This window comes from Mya arenaria, chromosome 11 (assembly GCF_026914265.1).
Source record: "Mya arenaria isolate MELC-2E11 chromosome 11, ASM2691426v1".
Taxonomy (NCBI): Eukaryota; Metazoa; Mollusca; class Bivalvia; order Myida; family Myidae; genus Mya; species Mya arenaria.
The window spans coordinates 23,848,743-23,862,951 of record NC_069132.1 but is presented as its reverse complement, the minus strand read 5'-3'; the positions used below and the strand labels follow the sequence as shown (position 1 = coordinate 23,862,951).

The 14,209-nt window shown below is 34.5% G+C and overlaps 1 protein-coding gene across 6 annotated transcripts in view; it reads right to left on the bottom strand.

The window, feature by feature from the left end:
• Positions 1-10,825, bottom strand: part of LOC128209688 (5'-AMP-activated protein kinase subunit beta-2-like) — a 37,730-nt gene extending 26,905 nt beyond the window's left edge. For 2 of the 6 annotated variants that reach the window (XM_052913847.1, XM_052913846.1), the window contains exons 1-3: positions 10,330-10,825; positions 9,041-9,079; positions 4,112-4,266 (exon numbers count right to left, since the gene is read on the bottom strand). In XM_052913847.1, coding sequence (XP_052769807.1) covers positions 4,112-4,266; positions 9,041-9,079; positions 10,330-10,464 — 329 coding nt within the window. In that variant the 5' untranslated portion in view covers positions 10,465-10,825. Of the gene's footprint in view, positions 1-4,111; positions 4,267-9,040; positions 9,080-9,783; positions 10,015-10,329 lie in introns of those variants that run through there. The other 4 variants (XM_052913851.1, XM_052913848.1, XM_052913849.1 and 1 more) reach the window with 3 other exon arrangements.
• Between the last annotated feature and the right edge of the window lie 3,384 nt (positions 10,826-14,209).

Here is a 14,209-nt window from a genome sequence, read left to right as displayed (position 1 = left end):
AGTTGTAACGTATTTTGCTAGCTCTACCTGCTGTGCGCGAAAATGCGGCTGAAGTGGCTTTCACTGTTTCGACAGTTAAAAATGGAAGTTAACAAATTGACCAGATCATGCAAATATGTTTGGAATGTGTTTTAAGTATACAAATCTTCAGTCGGAATAACGAATCAAACGATACGCGCTACACACGATTTTTTACAATGCGATACGATACAGTATATCGTCGGGTACCGAATCGCGATTTCACGATGCATCGTTACAGCCCTAATTTTTACATCCTCTCCAGCAACATCACAGTGATTCAAAATATTGTATTATGTTATAGCAGTATTCACGTTTTGGCAAAGTTTTTTTTTTAGGCAGACAGCTCTGATGAAACTTTTTTCTCCAAAAACCAAGCAGACCTGTAAGAACCAAATCAAATACAATGTTATGGTGTGAGATGGTGATAAATAAATATATCCATCATGATTTACATGCACGATTTCTCTACAGAGATTGGAATTTGCATAATAATCATTTATTTTTGCATCCAGTAGACCCACTAGACCATAAAAGGGTATATATGCCCAACATTTGCCAACGTGGAAGTTTGCCCTCGGTGGCAAACATACCAAAATGTATTTGTCTATTTGGCATTTTTTGAAGCTTTTATATGGCAATTGAAAAAAGGGATATTATGATTAAAAAATAGTTTGTGATGAAAAGTATGCTTAACATAATGATGAAACTATTACCAAAATGTCATAGAAATAAACATACTTATTATAGATGTCATGTTGCAATAAATTCAGGGGAAAAAATGAATATCTTTCAAAACAAATATTGTAATATCGACAGAAAAAAATCAACTGCACAAGTTCAAGTTTCAAGATTTTATAGGAGTGTGACAGCGTTTAATTAAATGTATTCTGAAAGTTAAGCACTCCATTTTGATAGCAGACAGACATGTGTATCCGTCTCAAAGAAAGACTAAATTGACAAACATGATTTTTTTGGTTAAATCAGAAATAAACATGATATTTTAAACATTTCAGACCCTCGTAGAAACATCTGCTGAGAATTTAAAAACAGTTACGATAGAATAAATGAGTTTGTATTTATAACAATTTCCTTTCTTTATTTTCATATATTGTTTTATTTGTCAAATATTTACTGCAAAGCCCATGCCAAAATAGAATACCCCTAGTGCAAATCAGTTTTTGTGTTTACATGACATAAAATTCCCATGGGGGCACCACCTCCAGACTAGGGCAAAAGGGTAAATTTAATGTTGTTAGAATTTCCATTTATATGAGTAAGTTTGCCCCTGGGTCAGATTTACTACTGGAGGCAATTCTCGTCATATAAACAGGGCTTAAAGTTTACTTCCGATATTTCATCCCCATGAGTAAAAAGCCTTAAGGAAGGTAAGTAATTTGATTTTTACCATGACTGGTAGATATAGTAAGCTTAAGCATTAAATCAACATTTTCACAGCTTGTAAAAATACTAAACTAGTCATGATGCAAAACAACACTGTTTTAGCGATTTAAGTTTAAGTTTAAATAACATAAAAACGAAAAATGGAACAGAGATTTCTAAAGGATGCGCAATAATAAAGAACAAGAAATATATTTATTAACCCCTTATTAGAAACCTATATTCAGGTGGTTGAGTTGGGGGGGGGAGGGGTGCCCCCTTGATTTTTGCTTTATTACTTGGCAGATAGGAATCGCACCAGGGCCTATAATGGCTCATCTACACAAATGTAAATCCCCAAAGTTCGGGATAAAATTCCCTTATTTTCTTGAGAAAAATCCCCTGAACTATGACATACATGTATGTGTTGGAGCATAAACAGTAAATAATTGTTTGGCTAGTTAAAGAAAAGGCCAACATTCCAACCCATTGAAATTCAATTCAACAGAAACCTGTGATGAATTAAACAAAAGCAGATGATAACATATATTTATAGCAAAACAGACCATGAACTCTACAGGTAGGCTCCATTTTTCAGAGAGAAAAGAGAGAATGTTTTTGAAAACAGAAGGTAATTTTGTAATGAGATAAATATTAGTGTCTACTTGCGGAAGACAAACACGTAAACAATTTTTTTTCTGTTTCAAGTCCCAAAACCTTTCCGAAAAACTAGGTCTTGGCATCATGTATTTGGAAAAAAAACAACCCTGCTCTATTTATTTGTCCAATTTCAATGTCAAATTCTACATTGTTACGCCTTTAATAGTACACAAGCATCACCCAATATATTTGTCTAATGAACAAGGTTAATCAGTTGCAATATAATAATTTTAATTAAAATTGTAATGTCAAAGGAATATCAACAAACAAAAATGAATATTGAGTTTCGCACTCTGAGCCACCCTCAGATAACAGAGATAACAAATAATAGGTATCATCAATAGAGGCACTAGGTACACATGCAGATCTAGACAATACTGACACAATGAACTGGTTCAAAATCACAAAATATCTACAAGGATATACCGTATTATATCATGCATAGGATGCACTTTTTTACCCCCAATTATCATCTTAAAAATTGCCTGCGTCCTTTCTATGCTATTAGAATTTCATCTGTTTTTTTCCAAGTCCATTTCAGGTCGAAAATATCGGACCGGGGAAGAACGCGGTAATAGTAAGTATCTGTACTGCGTCACCGAAGAGAACAACTGACATAGGTAAAATCACGCAAGTTAACACACGCAGAAATATATTGAATATTTACTTTAAAATGATTTATTGAGAAATAAATTGAAAACAAACAAGTGTTTACTTTTTTACAAAAGGGACGCTACTCACAAAAACTCGATGTGAGTCAGCACTTTAACTAGATTGAGTTATAACGGCAACGGAAAATCGAGAAAGGAGGTATTTATCAATTAATCGTTGTTCATGATTTTAATGTTTCGATATTTTATAAAACATTTTGTTGTATGTTACTGTTTTAAGAAATTAATAAAGGAATGTGCATAACGCAAAGTAGCATTATTGTCACTATCAAATCTTTTCAAATGTGCGAAGGTGTGAAAAACACCCGCTGTCTGTCATTAAAAAAACATCAACAGAACGAACTATTGCGATGGTAATACCGTATTGTTGTTTGTTCGCACTTTACCCGAGGTGCCTTCTACTGGCAAGGCTAATTACCAACACGCAATAATTATGCTGACATGCTTAAATCCGCGCAGCGACAAGCCTTATCAAAACAATCATTAGTTTTGACAATACACAGTTTTGCAACGGTTGACTGTCATTCAGAAGGCATGTCGGGAGATGCAACGGTTGCAACGATTGACTGTCAGTCAAAACTAGTCTATTACAGCATTTGTACAAGTCTTATATTATGCGTAAATGTCAAGACATATATCATTGTTGTGTACGTTTAATTACCGAAATACGACGATAATTATCAAAATACACAAGACACTTATCGAAATATGCCTTATATACAATTTTTGTTTGTTTTTTTACTTCAATATGTTATAAATACTTGACCAACCTCAATTTTTCGGCACGAATTTTGACATTTTTCCGCTGCGTCCTATCTTATATATTAAGGGGTTTTACCTGTTTTCTCGACAATTTTTTTTGCCAGCGTCCTATCTATGCTAGCGTCCTATACATGATATAATACGGTACATAAATGAAAGATGTTCATGTTCAGTAGGATATTTCAGACATACATGTATATCTGAGCATCAACATTTAAGTCAGGCTAATTGTATGAAAAACATAAGGTAATGCAAAAGGTAAATCACCCAGTATCAAGCATGAGGTATTTATGAGGTATTTCAAATACACACCTGCCTTTTTTGCATGAAGTATTGCAGAATAAACAGGCATTCATCTTTTATCATGAGGTATTTGCAAACATTTGACTTACCAATATTCACTAACTGCTTGGGCCTGACTTTGGGACTCAAAGACAGAAAAGTTAATTCTTTATATAGGTATTTGTGACATAAATGTGCAAGAATTTGAAGAAAACATGTTTTCCAAAAAATTCTACTCAAAGAGCATTTTCATAATGAGATAATAATATTTGCAGTTCAGACCCAATACATTTATGGAAGTTGGCCCTTAAGCTATTAAGAAGTCTCATGATGACTACCTTTTAGCGAGAGGTATTTTTCCCTTCCAATTGTTAAAGCTGCCAGAGAGAAAAACCTCCTTGCCTCCAGACTCCCATTTGAAGACAGTCGGCAATAGCTTCTCCTCTTTTTCGCGGGTGTCGGTCTGGCTGAGGGTGGTAGCCGCTCGTGCTCTCTGTACAAATATAATATGTATATTTATGAAGATATAAAGTTGTATGAACACATATAAATGTACCCTAAAAACCAAAAAATCAGGCCATTTAGAGAAGACTTTGGAGGAAGACTTTGGTGAAGATTTTGCAAACTATCAAACTTCTACCCATTTTCAGCAGGTAAGTTTTCTCTGACCTACAGTGTAAATGATTTGAGAAACAATCTTATTTGAATTAACAGAATGTTCTATACAATCCTTGGTCGTGAAATTTGAACTATTATGATTGGTCTAATTTGCACAAATTCAAGTGAAACTGAGTTATGTATGACCATCAAATAGTCTGAATTTATAATCAACAAGGCAGTAAAGTGAATGCTTCAACAGGTATTTTTTGTAAAGTTCTGCATATTTATTTTTATTGTCACTGGGGTTTTTTATTTAAAATTTACAATACAGAATATAAATTCAATTTGATTCAGTGGTGACTTATTTTTATAGAAAATGCTCACTTCAATCAAATTATGACCTCTGAAAAAAATCTATATCATATGCAAGAACTCTAACATGCTATTCAATAATTGGTCTTGGATACTTATACAAATGGAACAATATTCACATATATTCTTGTTTCTTCAGGGCTTCCAGCGAAGAAATAATAGCTCAAATAGTAATTAAAAAGGATTCCAAACCACAAATTAGCCTAAAATAGCTCCTTAAGAGTTTTAGCGAAAGAGTTATTAAAGGGTGTTGCACCCTTGTCCTTTTTGGTAGCACTCTCCTCCCCTAATGCATACCAGCATCAACACCCTTCTGCCTTCATAGCAACAGCAGCCTTCTGCCTCATAACAACAGCAGCCTTCTGCCTTCATAACAACAGCACCCTTTTGCCTTCATAGCAACAGCACCCTTCTGCTTTCATAGCAACAGAACCCTCCTGCTTTCATGGCAACAACAGCCTTCTGCCTTCATAGCATCAGTAACATTCTGCCTTCATAGAATTAACAACTTAAGAGAGACAAATATTTCTTTTGTTTTGATTAAAATAAATTAGGGATGCAAACGAATATTCGAATATTCGATCAAACGTTTGGTATTCGAATGTCAAAATCGGTATTCGAATATTCGAAAAAAGTTCAATAAAGAAAATAAAATACATTTTGCCTACAACGCTGATGTTGTTTATAAAGTTCGTTTGTCTTGTTTTTACAACGATTGGCCCCTTATGCCAGAGGTGTGAATGTGATGACTAGACCACGTCATGTGTCATTTAGGTACATAACGCCGGGTACTATAAAAGGTCCCCCTACTTTTACAACAACTAGCTAGGGATCGGCTTTAACACCAATGTATTGTCTTGGCTGCAACTACTGTACAACAAAGCGCAAATGGAAGTGATGATATGAATGCCATGTGCTACAAAAATGTTGTTGCATATATGTGCTTTTTAAATAAACTGTTTCCATGTTTCGATACAATTTTCGTGCTTTGAAATGGATTTTAGGATATATTTCCCCTCTTGTTGTACAATAGCTGAGTCCAATGCACTTATGTTTTCGTTTAATTATTTTACTAGAACCGAGTTGGTTTGGGGTTTCCATATCTTTATTTAGTCAATTTAGAGGTCAATCTCAAAACGAGGCTGATTATCCTACGGAAAGACCCTCCATAGGCGCAAAACACTGTTTGACTAGGAATCCATCTAATTTCACGTTGTTTACAAAAGGCAGCGGAATTGAATTATTCAATTTGTTGTTTATAATGTTTTGCTTTTTTCTTCCTGAAAATGGAGAATTTCAAAGGCTCATTTGGGGAAATCAGGGTCCGTTGCGAGTACTGGCTACGACAAAGTAGGGTTAAAAACGCCCCGGCTATTGCTTTAGCGAATAATAATAATATTTAATACATCTTCTAAAATACGTATTTCGGTAATCGAATATTCGAATATTCGATCGAAAGAATTACCGAATATTTGAATATCAATTTTGCCATTCGTTTGTATCCCTAAAATAAATACATACAAAGTTAATTTATTTGACAATTGAAACCTAAAATTACTTTTATTAAACACAGTTCCTATCATTTTCTGTCAAATTAATAATTTTCAAATTCCAAAGGGTGCATGAAAGCTGTGAAAACTCTAAACCAGAAAAAAATGCTTGGGCCAGGGACCTATGCCCCCAGTTGGTCCCGCCCAAAGCTCTGGTTGGGAGTCCAGGTCCCTAGAAGCTTTTGAAATTTAAGTTTTCTTAATATAAGGTTTTAGACATCCAAGATCTTAGAGGATGAGATTTGAATCAATGTTTCATGCCAGATTTCTCTTTTCAAATGCACAAATTGCAGATAAAAGGTAACCAGTATCCCCCCACACATCCGCTGGAAAAACTAACCAATTTGGAAAAATGACCCCTGGAGTCTTTTGAAATCCAGTTAAAGAACAAAACAAAAAAACACCTATGAAAATCTTCACAACAGTGAACATTTGTTATTTCAAAACCCTTTAGCTTGGTTCAAGAGATATGGAGCTGACATGAAATGTGGTCATTTGACCTTTGACCTCTAGATGTGACTTTATTCTTGACACAAGCTGTTTGTGACATGCACTCTGCACAGATATTTCAAAATCCTTTGAGGTTCAAGAGATATGGAGTAGACAGACAGACGGCAGACAACTCGAGCAAAAACAATGTCTCCTCATTTATGGGGGAGACATAATGACATATTTTGCCATCTTTGAAGGCCAAACAGTCTTATTTGTTATATTATTTTCTGCAACATTTTTGGTTCTGCACATCTCCATCAAATGATATAAAATAATATGGGGTCACCAGGCATCTAAAATTCACATATTTGTGGGTCAGATTTCTCCATAAACTAATTATAATCTAATTATGATAGTCTAGGATAAAGTTCCATATTTTCTTTTTATAATATTTGATACTGCTTTTATTTATGAACATGTCAAAATAAAACACAAGGTTTTTAATACTTATCTGAAGGGTCTTTAAACATCGCTAAATTACTTTTTACAAAAATACATGTATGTCATAATGGCTATTAAATTTTAAAAGGACAATAATTTATTACATACAAGAAAACATACAAATGCTAATTTACCATAATTAATATCAATTATATGTACATGTACATTGAATCTGTGTTTTTCTTCACCATTTTGGGGAATTCAGTTGAGGAATAAATGTGACTCAAAAATTGAAAAGAGCAAGAAAGTTTAAAAACAAATAGACAGAAAAGATCAAAGAATATGATAAAGTGTGTTTTATTCAGAAAACATCAGCTCTGAAAGAAAGAAAAGTTTGGGTGTCCAAATTGTTCTATTAAAAAATATATTTTGAAAAATGGGAATTTTATTTTCCCGATTGGGATAAAGAACAATGGGAATTTTAGTTTCCCAATTGGGATAAAGGACAATCATAGGGAATGGCGCTCAAATTAGGCCCCAAATTGGTAAGAAAAAGCACAGAATCCCCTTCACCTAAAACAATCACCGAATTAAAATAGAATATGTGTCATTGCTATAATATAATGTACATGTAAAAACTTACAAGGTAGCATAACACCACTGGAAGCTAGCTAGCAGTGTCCATAATTTGCACATGTTTAAAATATGAATTTTATTGCCTAAAAAGTCCCTTACATATTACAGTATCCTAATAAATGGAGGTGAAGGAAGAATATAAATTTAATAGGAAGCGCAATTTGCTTCTGTCTACTAAAAAGTGTTCATATTCAATAAACAATGTACAATGAATGTGCTATTTACATATGTATGAATTTAAAATAATAATATGATCATCATATGCCAGTTGCTCAACTTACCTAAACCAAGTTTATATAATTAAAAAGGATTGAACCCACTGTAATTGAAGCTATTGTATTTTCTAGTATTAATCAACTCTAGATTGGATAAGATACAGCTGAGCAACTGCCCATCAGGCTGTCCATGATGGTTTCAATAAATTGTAAAATGCATTTAGCACATTTTCTGCCTTTTGTGAATGTGGCCAGGGCCCTTAAAAATGTGAAAAATATTGGCAACATGGCTAAAATTGTGAATTTATCATACTATATTTCTAACAAAGCAAAAAATACTTTAAACATCCTCGGTTTGAAGAATTTTGAAATGAATAAGTCAGCATTCAAAAATATCTGTACAAGTTTATTTGTTTAGAGTTGGAAAAACGTTTTTGGGATTATGAATGGGGCCAAATTTTGACCCCATTTTGAGTAAAAAAACACATTTCTGGCAAGACACACTAAAAAGTTATGAGTTTTAGTTGAAAAACTTTACACTTTTTATTTCCTTTCCAATTAACAAAACTTACTTCCTAGATTATCAGCAAAAACAACTTTTTAAGATATGAACACTTTAAAGTTAACATCATTCATTGTTTTTTAGGCCATTTTGGGTTAAACTGCCTCGTTCCCCTCCTGGATAGGTATTTATTTTACCCCTATCCAGGTACGAGAAATCCTTTATTTTATTTGTGATTTTTTAAGGAGCACTGATCTCTTAACATTTAGCAAATATAGAAATTAAGTGCCATTCATATGATAAATATGCTGATTTGTTGAATTATGCTGATTTGTTGAATATAAGGTTTGAAAACAAGTATAATGATATGAATTATGTTAGTATTTTTCCACTTTTTGCCAAAACAACATCCCCTATCAATGGACCCCGCCACCATTTCCATGTGGAAAAAAAAACACTTGTCATTGATCTAACAATATCTTGTTTACATTTAGAAGCATGTGCATACAATTGTCTTACTCTCTCATCCCTTATACCCTGAAAGAGGCCATCCTGCAACTGGCAAGTTTTCATTATGAATGTCAGGAAATGAAATGAAATGAAATAATGCAAACTTAAGCATAAAAGAAATTAAAGATACTAGTATTAAACTACTATGCATGCAAAACATCACATTTAAATACAGCAATATATAATTTTCATTAAGCCAAGGCCTTACATTATTCAATTTTCAATGCAATGATTATAATTTTAGATTTCAAATATCATAGCATCAATTACAAATTACCATTATGAAGAGAAACTTCTTTGTATTTCATTCTAACAAACCAAAGAATATCAAATTCACAACTGAAATGATGCAATATTCTGTCAATGTAACAATGTTCTCAACTGATTCTGAACAGTGTGTGTCACAATGACATAATTTAGAAAAGTATGAGCCAAATGTTCTCTATTGCTTTTCATGAAACGAGGCAAATCTGTGAGTCCCAAATCAAATGTGTAAGTCAAGTGACTGCCAAATGTGAGTGCATGGGAACTCTAAATGAATAGGATGGAAAGTTCACAGGGAAGAAAAACAGTCCTGTTTTAATTCCAAGGTCATCCAAGCAAGAGACATATATCTTAGCTAATCATGAAGCGATATAAGTTTGTTATGACATCACAATACAGCACTTAGATTTAAAATAAATGATCTTTGTGTGTAGTAACATACATCATGTGCTGTCTGACATTTTGTGTTACCTTCCATTTTATATTACCCTATATCCTTGTTCTTCTTTTAATCTTGAGTCGATCACTTGGAGAAAACGATTTAAACTTTCATTTTCAACAGTATGTTTTTCTGCCATAATATGGCAACAGCTGATATTCTAATTTCAGGCCAAATAAATAATTCATCGTGATTAATTTCATAAGAATACATAAACAAGAATTTAAGTGACTTTCAAAAACGTAAACATCACTGGCCTTGACCCTCTATGTAATTGTAATACAGAAAACAGACATGACCAATCAAAATCCTTCTTACAAACAAGCAAGAGAAATATCCATTGAAATGAGGCCCTGCTTGGGTCACATTAGCTAGAATAATCAAACATGCGTAAAATTTTGTTTGAGAGATATGAAATGCCAAATTTGTATGTTTTCAAACATGTCTTTAATATTTACTGAAAAAAATAAGTATGCAGACAAAGAGAACCACAATTGCATCAACATTCAGTGACAAGATCTATGTTGTTGAACCACCAAGACGAAAAGTAGCCAAGATTAGCTTTAAAAATATAAGTAAAACAATAAAAAATTACCCTTTGATACTGTGGTTGTGTTGAGTAGCCATACATGTCATTTTCGACCGAGCCAACATCGTATTTGCCAGCGGTCAGCTGAGGACCAGAGTCATCTCCCGAAACATGTCTCCCTTTCTGTGACGAATTCCCCATGTTGATCACGATTGGCTGGCAACGTGGTGGAGAAAACGCGAACTTCTTAAAGAAATCCGTGGTTTATGGTTGAAATGAAAACACACAAGTGATAAGATGAATAATGAAATCGGAAGCTCACACACTGATGAAATTTTCACGGACAAATAGTTTGTGAGATTTTGCATGTCCTTTTTATCAACACTGGAAATACAACAACGAGTTTACGAGCGACAGCTATGTCAAATCACACATCAACATCTTTGCGAGATGATTAATTGCATCAAGTTCTGTTTCAAAAGTGAACAAAAGTTAGATTTCCTATTTGTAAACACTTCGTAATTCAACGAGTAAACAACAAATATGGCCGATTAATGTCATGCTTTTGGTGACAATGTAAATATTGGCTCTGTTATTTAGTCCTGGTTAGATTCTATGAAACATCGAAAACAAAAATGTTCAAAAGGACAAAAAATAATAGCGTACTTAAAACTTGGGTCCTGCTATAAGACACTTTGAAGTTAGCAATAATGTACTCGGTAAAGATACCTAGAGCTACAACAAAAAACAAACATGAATAACAAAGAGTTAATTTTAAGACCCACCTTATTTTTAATATTTTTTTAAGATAGGCCTGGGAATAGGATTGAATTACGTTTACAAAGGAAACTGGGTGATGGGTTTCAGAAAGCGTTAGACAAAGTACATTGTCGAGCATTAATAACAACCGGACGGCTACGAAATTAGATTTAAATTTGTGACGAACAAAACGATCGGAGATTTTCTGAATCACAGATCCCAGGCTACATGTAGATTGTGTACATGTACGTGGGCATGGCATCCGACGCATTAGCATATCTGGAGACACCAGCATACCAAGGGATCCGTTCGCATGAAGTTTGGCTCACTCTTATTTATTTTTTTCACCAAATAACGATTAGTTTTCTGAAATCTACAAACCATATTTTCGCTGATTATACAATTGCTTACCTCACACTCAACGGGAACACTGACTGGGTCAGCCTCCAAGAAATCATTGAAAACATAGATGTTTGGGAAAAACAGTGAAAAATGCAAATTCGCCCATATGAAATTGCCAGGTTATTTCCTTTTCTGGCTAGAAAACACAAGACCATCTGCCAAGTGACAACATCACATCCGCAAAGTATTTTGGAAACACCATCAACGAACAACTTCACTGGGGTTAACTCGATCCTGCCTAAGAACATCTCGGAAGGGCCGCAACTGATGTTGGAAATACTCGTGGCTCAAGCCCTTTGCTTGTCCTTTATGATATGAAGTGAAACGCTGTTACGTTTCTCTGTTGTTTTCTTTCTCATATATTGTGAATGTGGTGATGCATGCAAAACGGTATGTAATAATTACTGAATTAGTTAAAACCCTCGAAACCTTACAATGCTTCAACATCCTTCAATGAATGAGCAAGCGTACAAAACTCGTCAGACAGTAGTGACCCAACGGGGGGGGGGGGGGGGGGGGGGGCGCGCACTGGAAGTGGTAAAACGCCGAGAAAGTCAAGAAAATAATAGGCGCCTCAACCAATCCACACGGCCAGTTAACGCCAGATCCACCACTTAACGGTATTGCAAAGCTTGAAAATGAGCTGTCGACACTTTCGTGGTGCAGCTGTGCCTTGTGTTTACTTATACACACGTGAATATGATTAATATTTCATTTGATAATTTTATATTACGGACTTATTTCGAAAATCGGACAATGTGGTACCGCGTAAGAACAATGTTACTGAAGCTACGATTTCGTTTCAATATCATATAGTGTGCAAACTAGTTGTGCCAGGAGCTTTTCTCCCGAATCGGACGTGTGCATATTTTGAAATCTGCAAGCAATTAAAGTACACTTCGTTGTTTACACACATCGTAAGAACATTCTGCCGCATGCACATATAACTAGCTGTTACTTACGCGGAACACAACAAAACTAATAAGCACTTCTTAAAAAGGAAATATGTACAGAATTAAAAGTGGTGGCGCTGTTGCTCTAGCGATGGAGCAGTCGAGTACTAGTGGTGGCGCTGTCACGCGTGTAGAAGTAAACACAACACACAGCTCCACCACGGAAGTGTCGAAAACTCATATATGCTTTGCACCACCGTTAAATGGTGGAGCTGGCGTTAATAGTGACCGTATTCCAGCGTCACTGATATATGAGAGTAGTCAGTAAAAGCCATAACATGACATACCATGACGCATTTTACAAACTCATCAACAAGTGTCTGATCGACACATATTTTTCTCTCATAGGACAAGTCTAGTGACAGATGTAAGGTTCTTCTCAGGCACCGCCGCATTTATTCGTACTCTGGACATCGCTTCAAAAGAGATTTGTCTTAAATAATTTGTTTTGGTGAGAGTTGAATTGAAAAAAGTATGATCAAATTGTTCCCTTAGATTCCAGACGAAGAATTTAACATTTTCATTGGTTGATTTAATGGGTTTAAACGTTTCGTTTACATTTATTTATAAAGTTAAAACGTTCATCGACCAAAGCCTACCTCTGGAAAAAAAAAATATGTATGAGTAAAGAAACATTTACTCCCCTGCAAACATGTCTGAGGAACTGGGACATGCGAGTATTTGTTGATGTACGACACATTTGAATTTGCGCATTCACCTGGGTTTTTAACTGTCAGGAAAATGGAAAAAAAGAAAAAAAAAGAATAAGAGTATTTGCTAGCTGAAGCAGTGTGATTGTAATTGCATTTCCACAGCTTTAAAGCTTCTACATAACACTCATGTTTTATCATAATAAAAAAAAGTGGCAATAAATGAAAAAGAGTTAATTTCGATCTCTAACTACCGTCAAGATCTAAGGGCCCGTGGTCACCTATCCGAATAGGCACATTTCTTGGTTCTCATTCTTGTAACATAAGAACAGCTTCTCGAAAAGATAGCTTATGCCACAAAATATCTAAAACTGACCACATTCTTGGCATTTAATTTACAGGTCTATTGTCAAACGGTGTTTTCATTAGCTCTTGGTTTTTTTTGTTACTTGATATGTCCATCATTAATATGAGCATAAGCGACCAACGGAGCCTTAGTTACTTAAGAGATGGACCGCATATACATCCCGAAGTTCTTTCAAGACGTTTCAAGTTACGTGATGAAATGTCAATTAAAGTCAGTTTCTTCATGATGTCAGACACAAAAAGTTTGCTTTTATACTCCCTCATTCCTAAATATATACGAGCGTACGTATGACTAAACGGTTGCTGTGGTTTCATCAGGCTTTTCTGCAACTTACCTTTTTCATATTCCATGCTTAAGCAATTAATCAGCTTTTGATGCCTTATTTCTGAGTTGAAAATATTTCGCTGAGAGTCTCAGTGATGCCAATGCCCATAAAAAGACGGCAGTAAGCCGACGGCATTTGGCAAAAAAAAAAAAAAAAAATTAAATAAATTTATGTTATTTTTTACAACTTCCTTTCTATGTCAGGTGTTTAACCGTTTAACCTAACACAATGAAACACACGGGGACACAATAGTCTTTGCGTTTATAAATTTGAATGAAAAACTCGTGGGCACTTAAAAATATTGGTCATTTTTCATGCTTATTTTCAAATGCACTACAAGGATAACTTCGTGTGATAGTGACGTTATGCACCAGTTACTTGTAATTTTACAATTCGGTATCCTCAACGCTTGTGAAGAAATTCATAACATAACCCCATAAATCGTTAATAAAATCATAAATAATATGATATTTGCCATTTTTATGCCCTG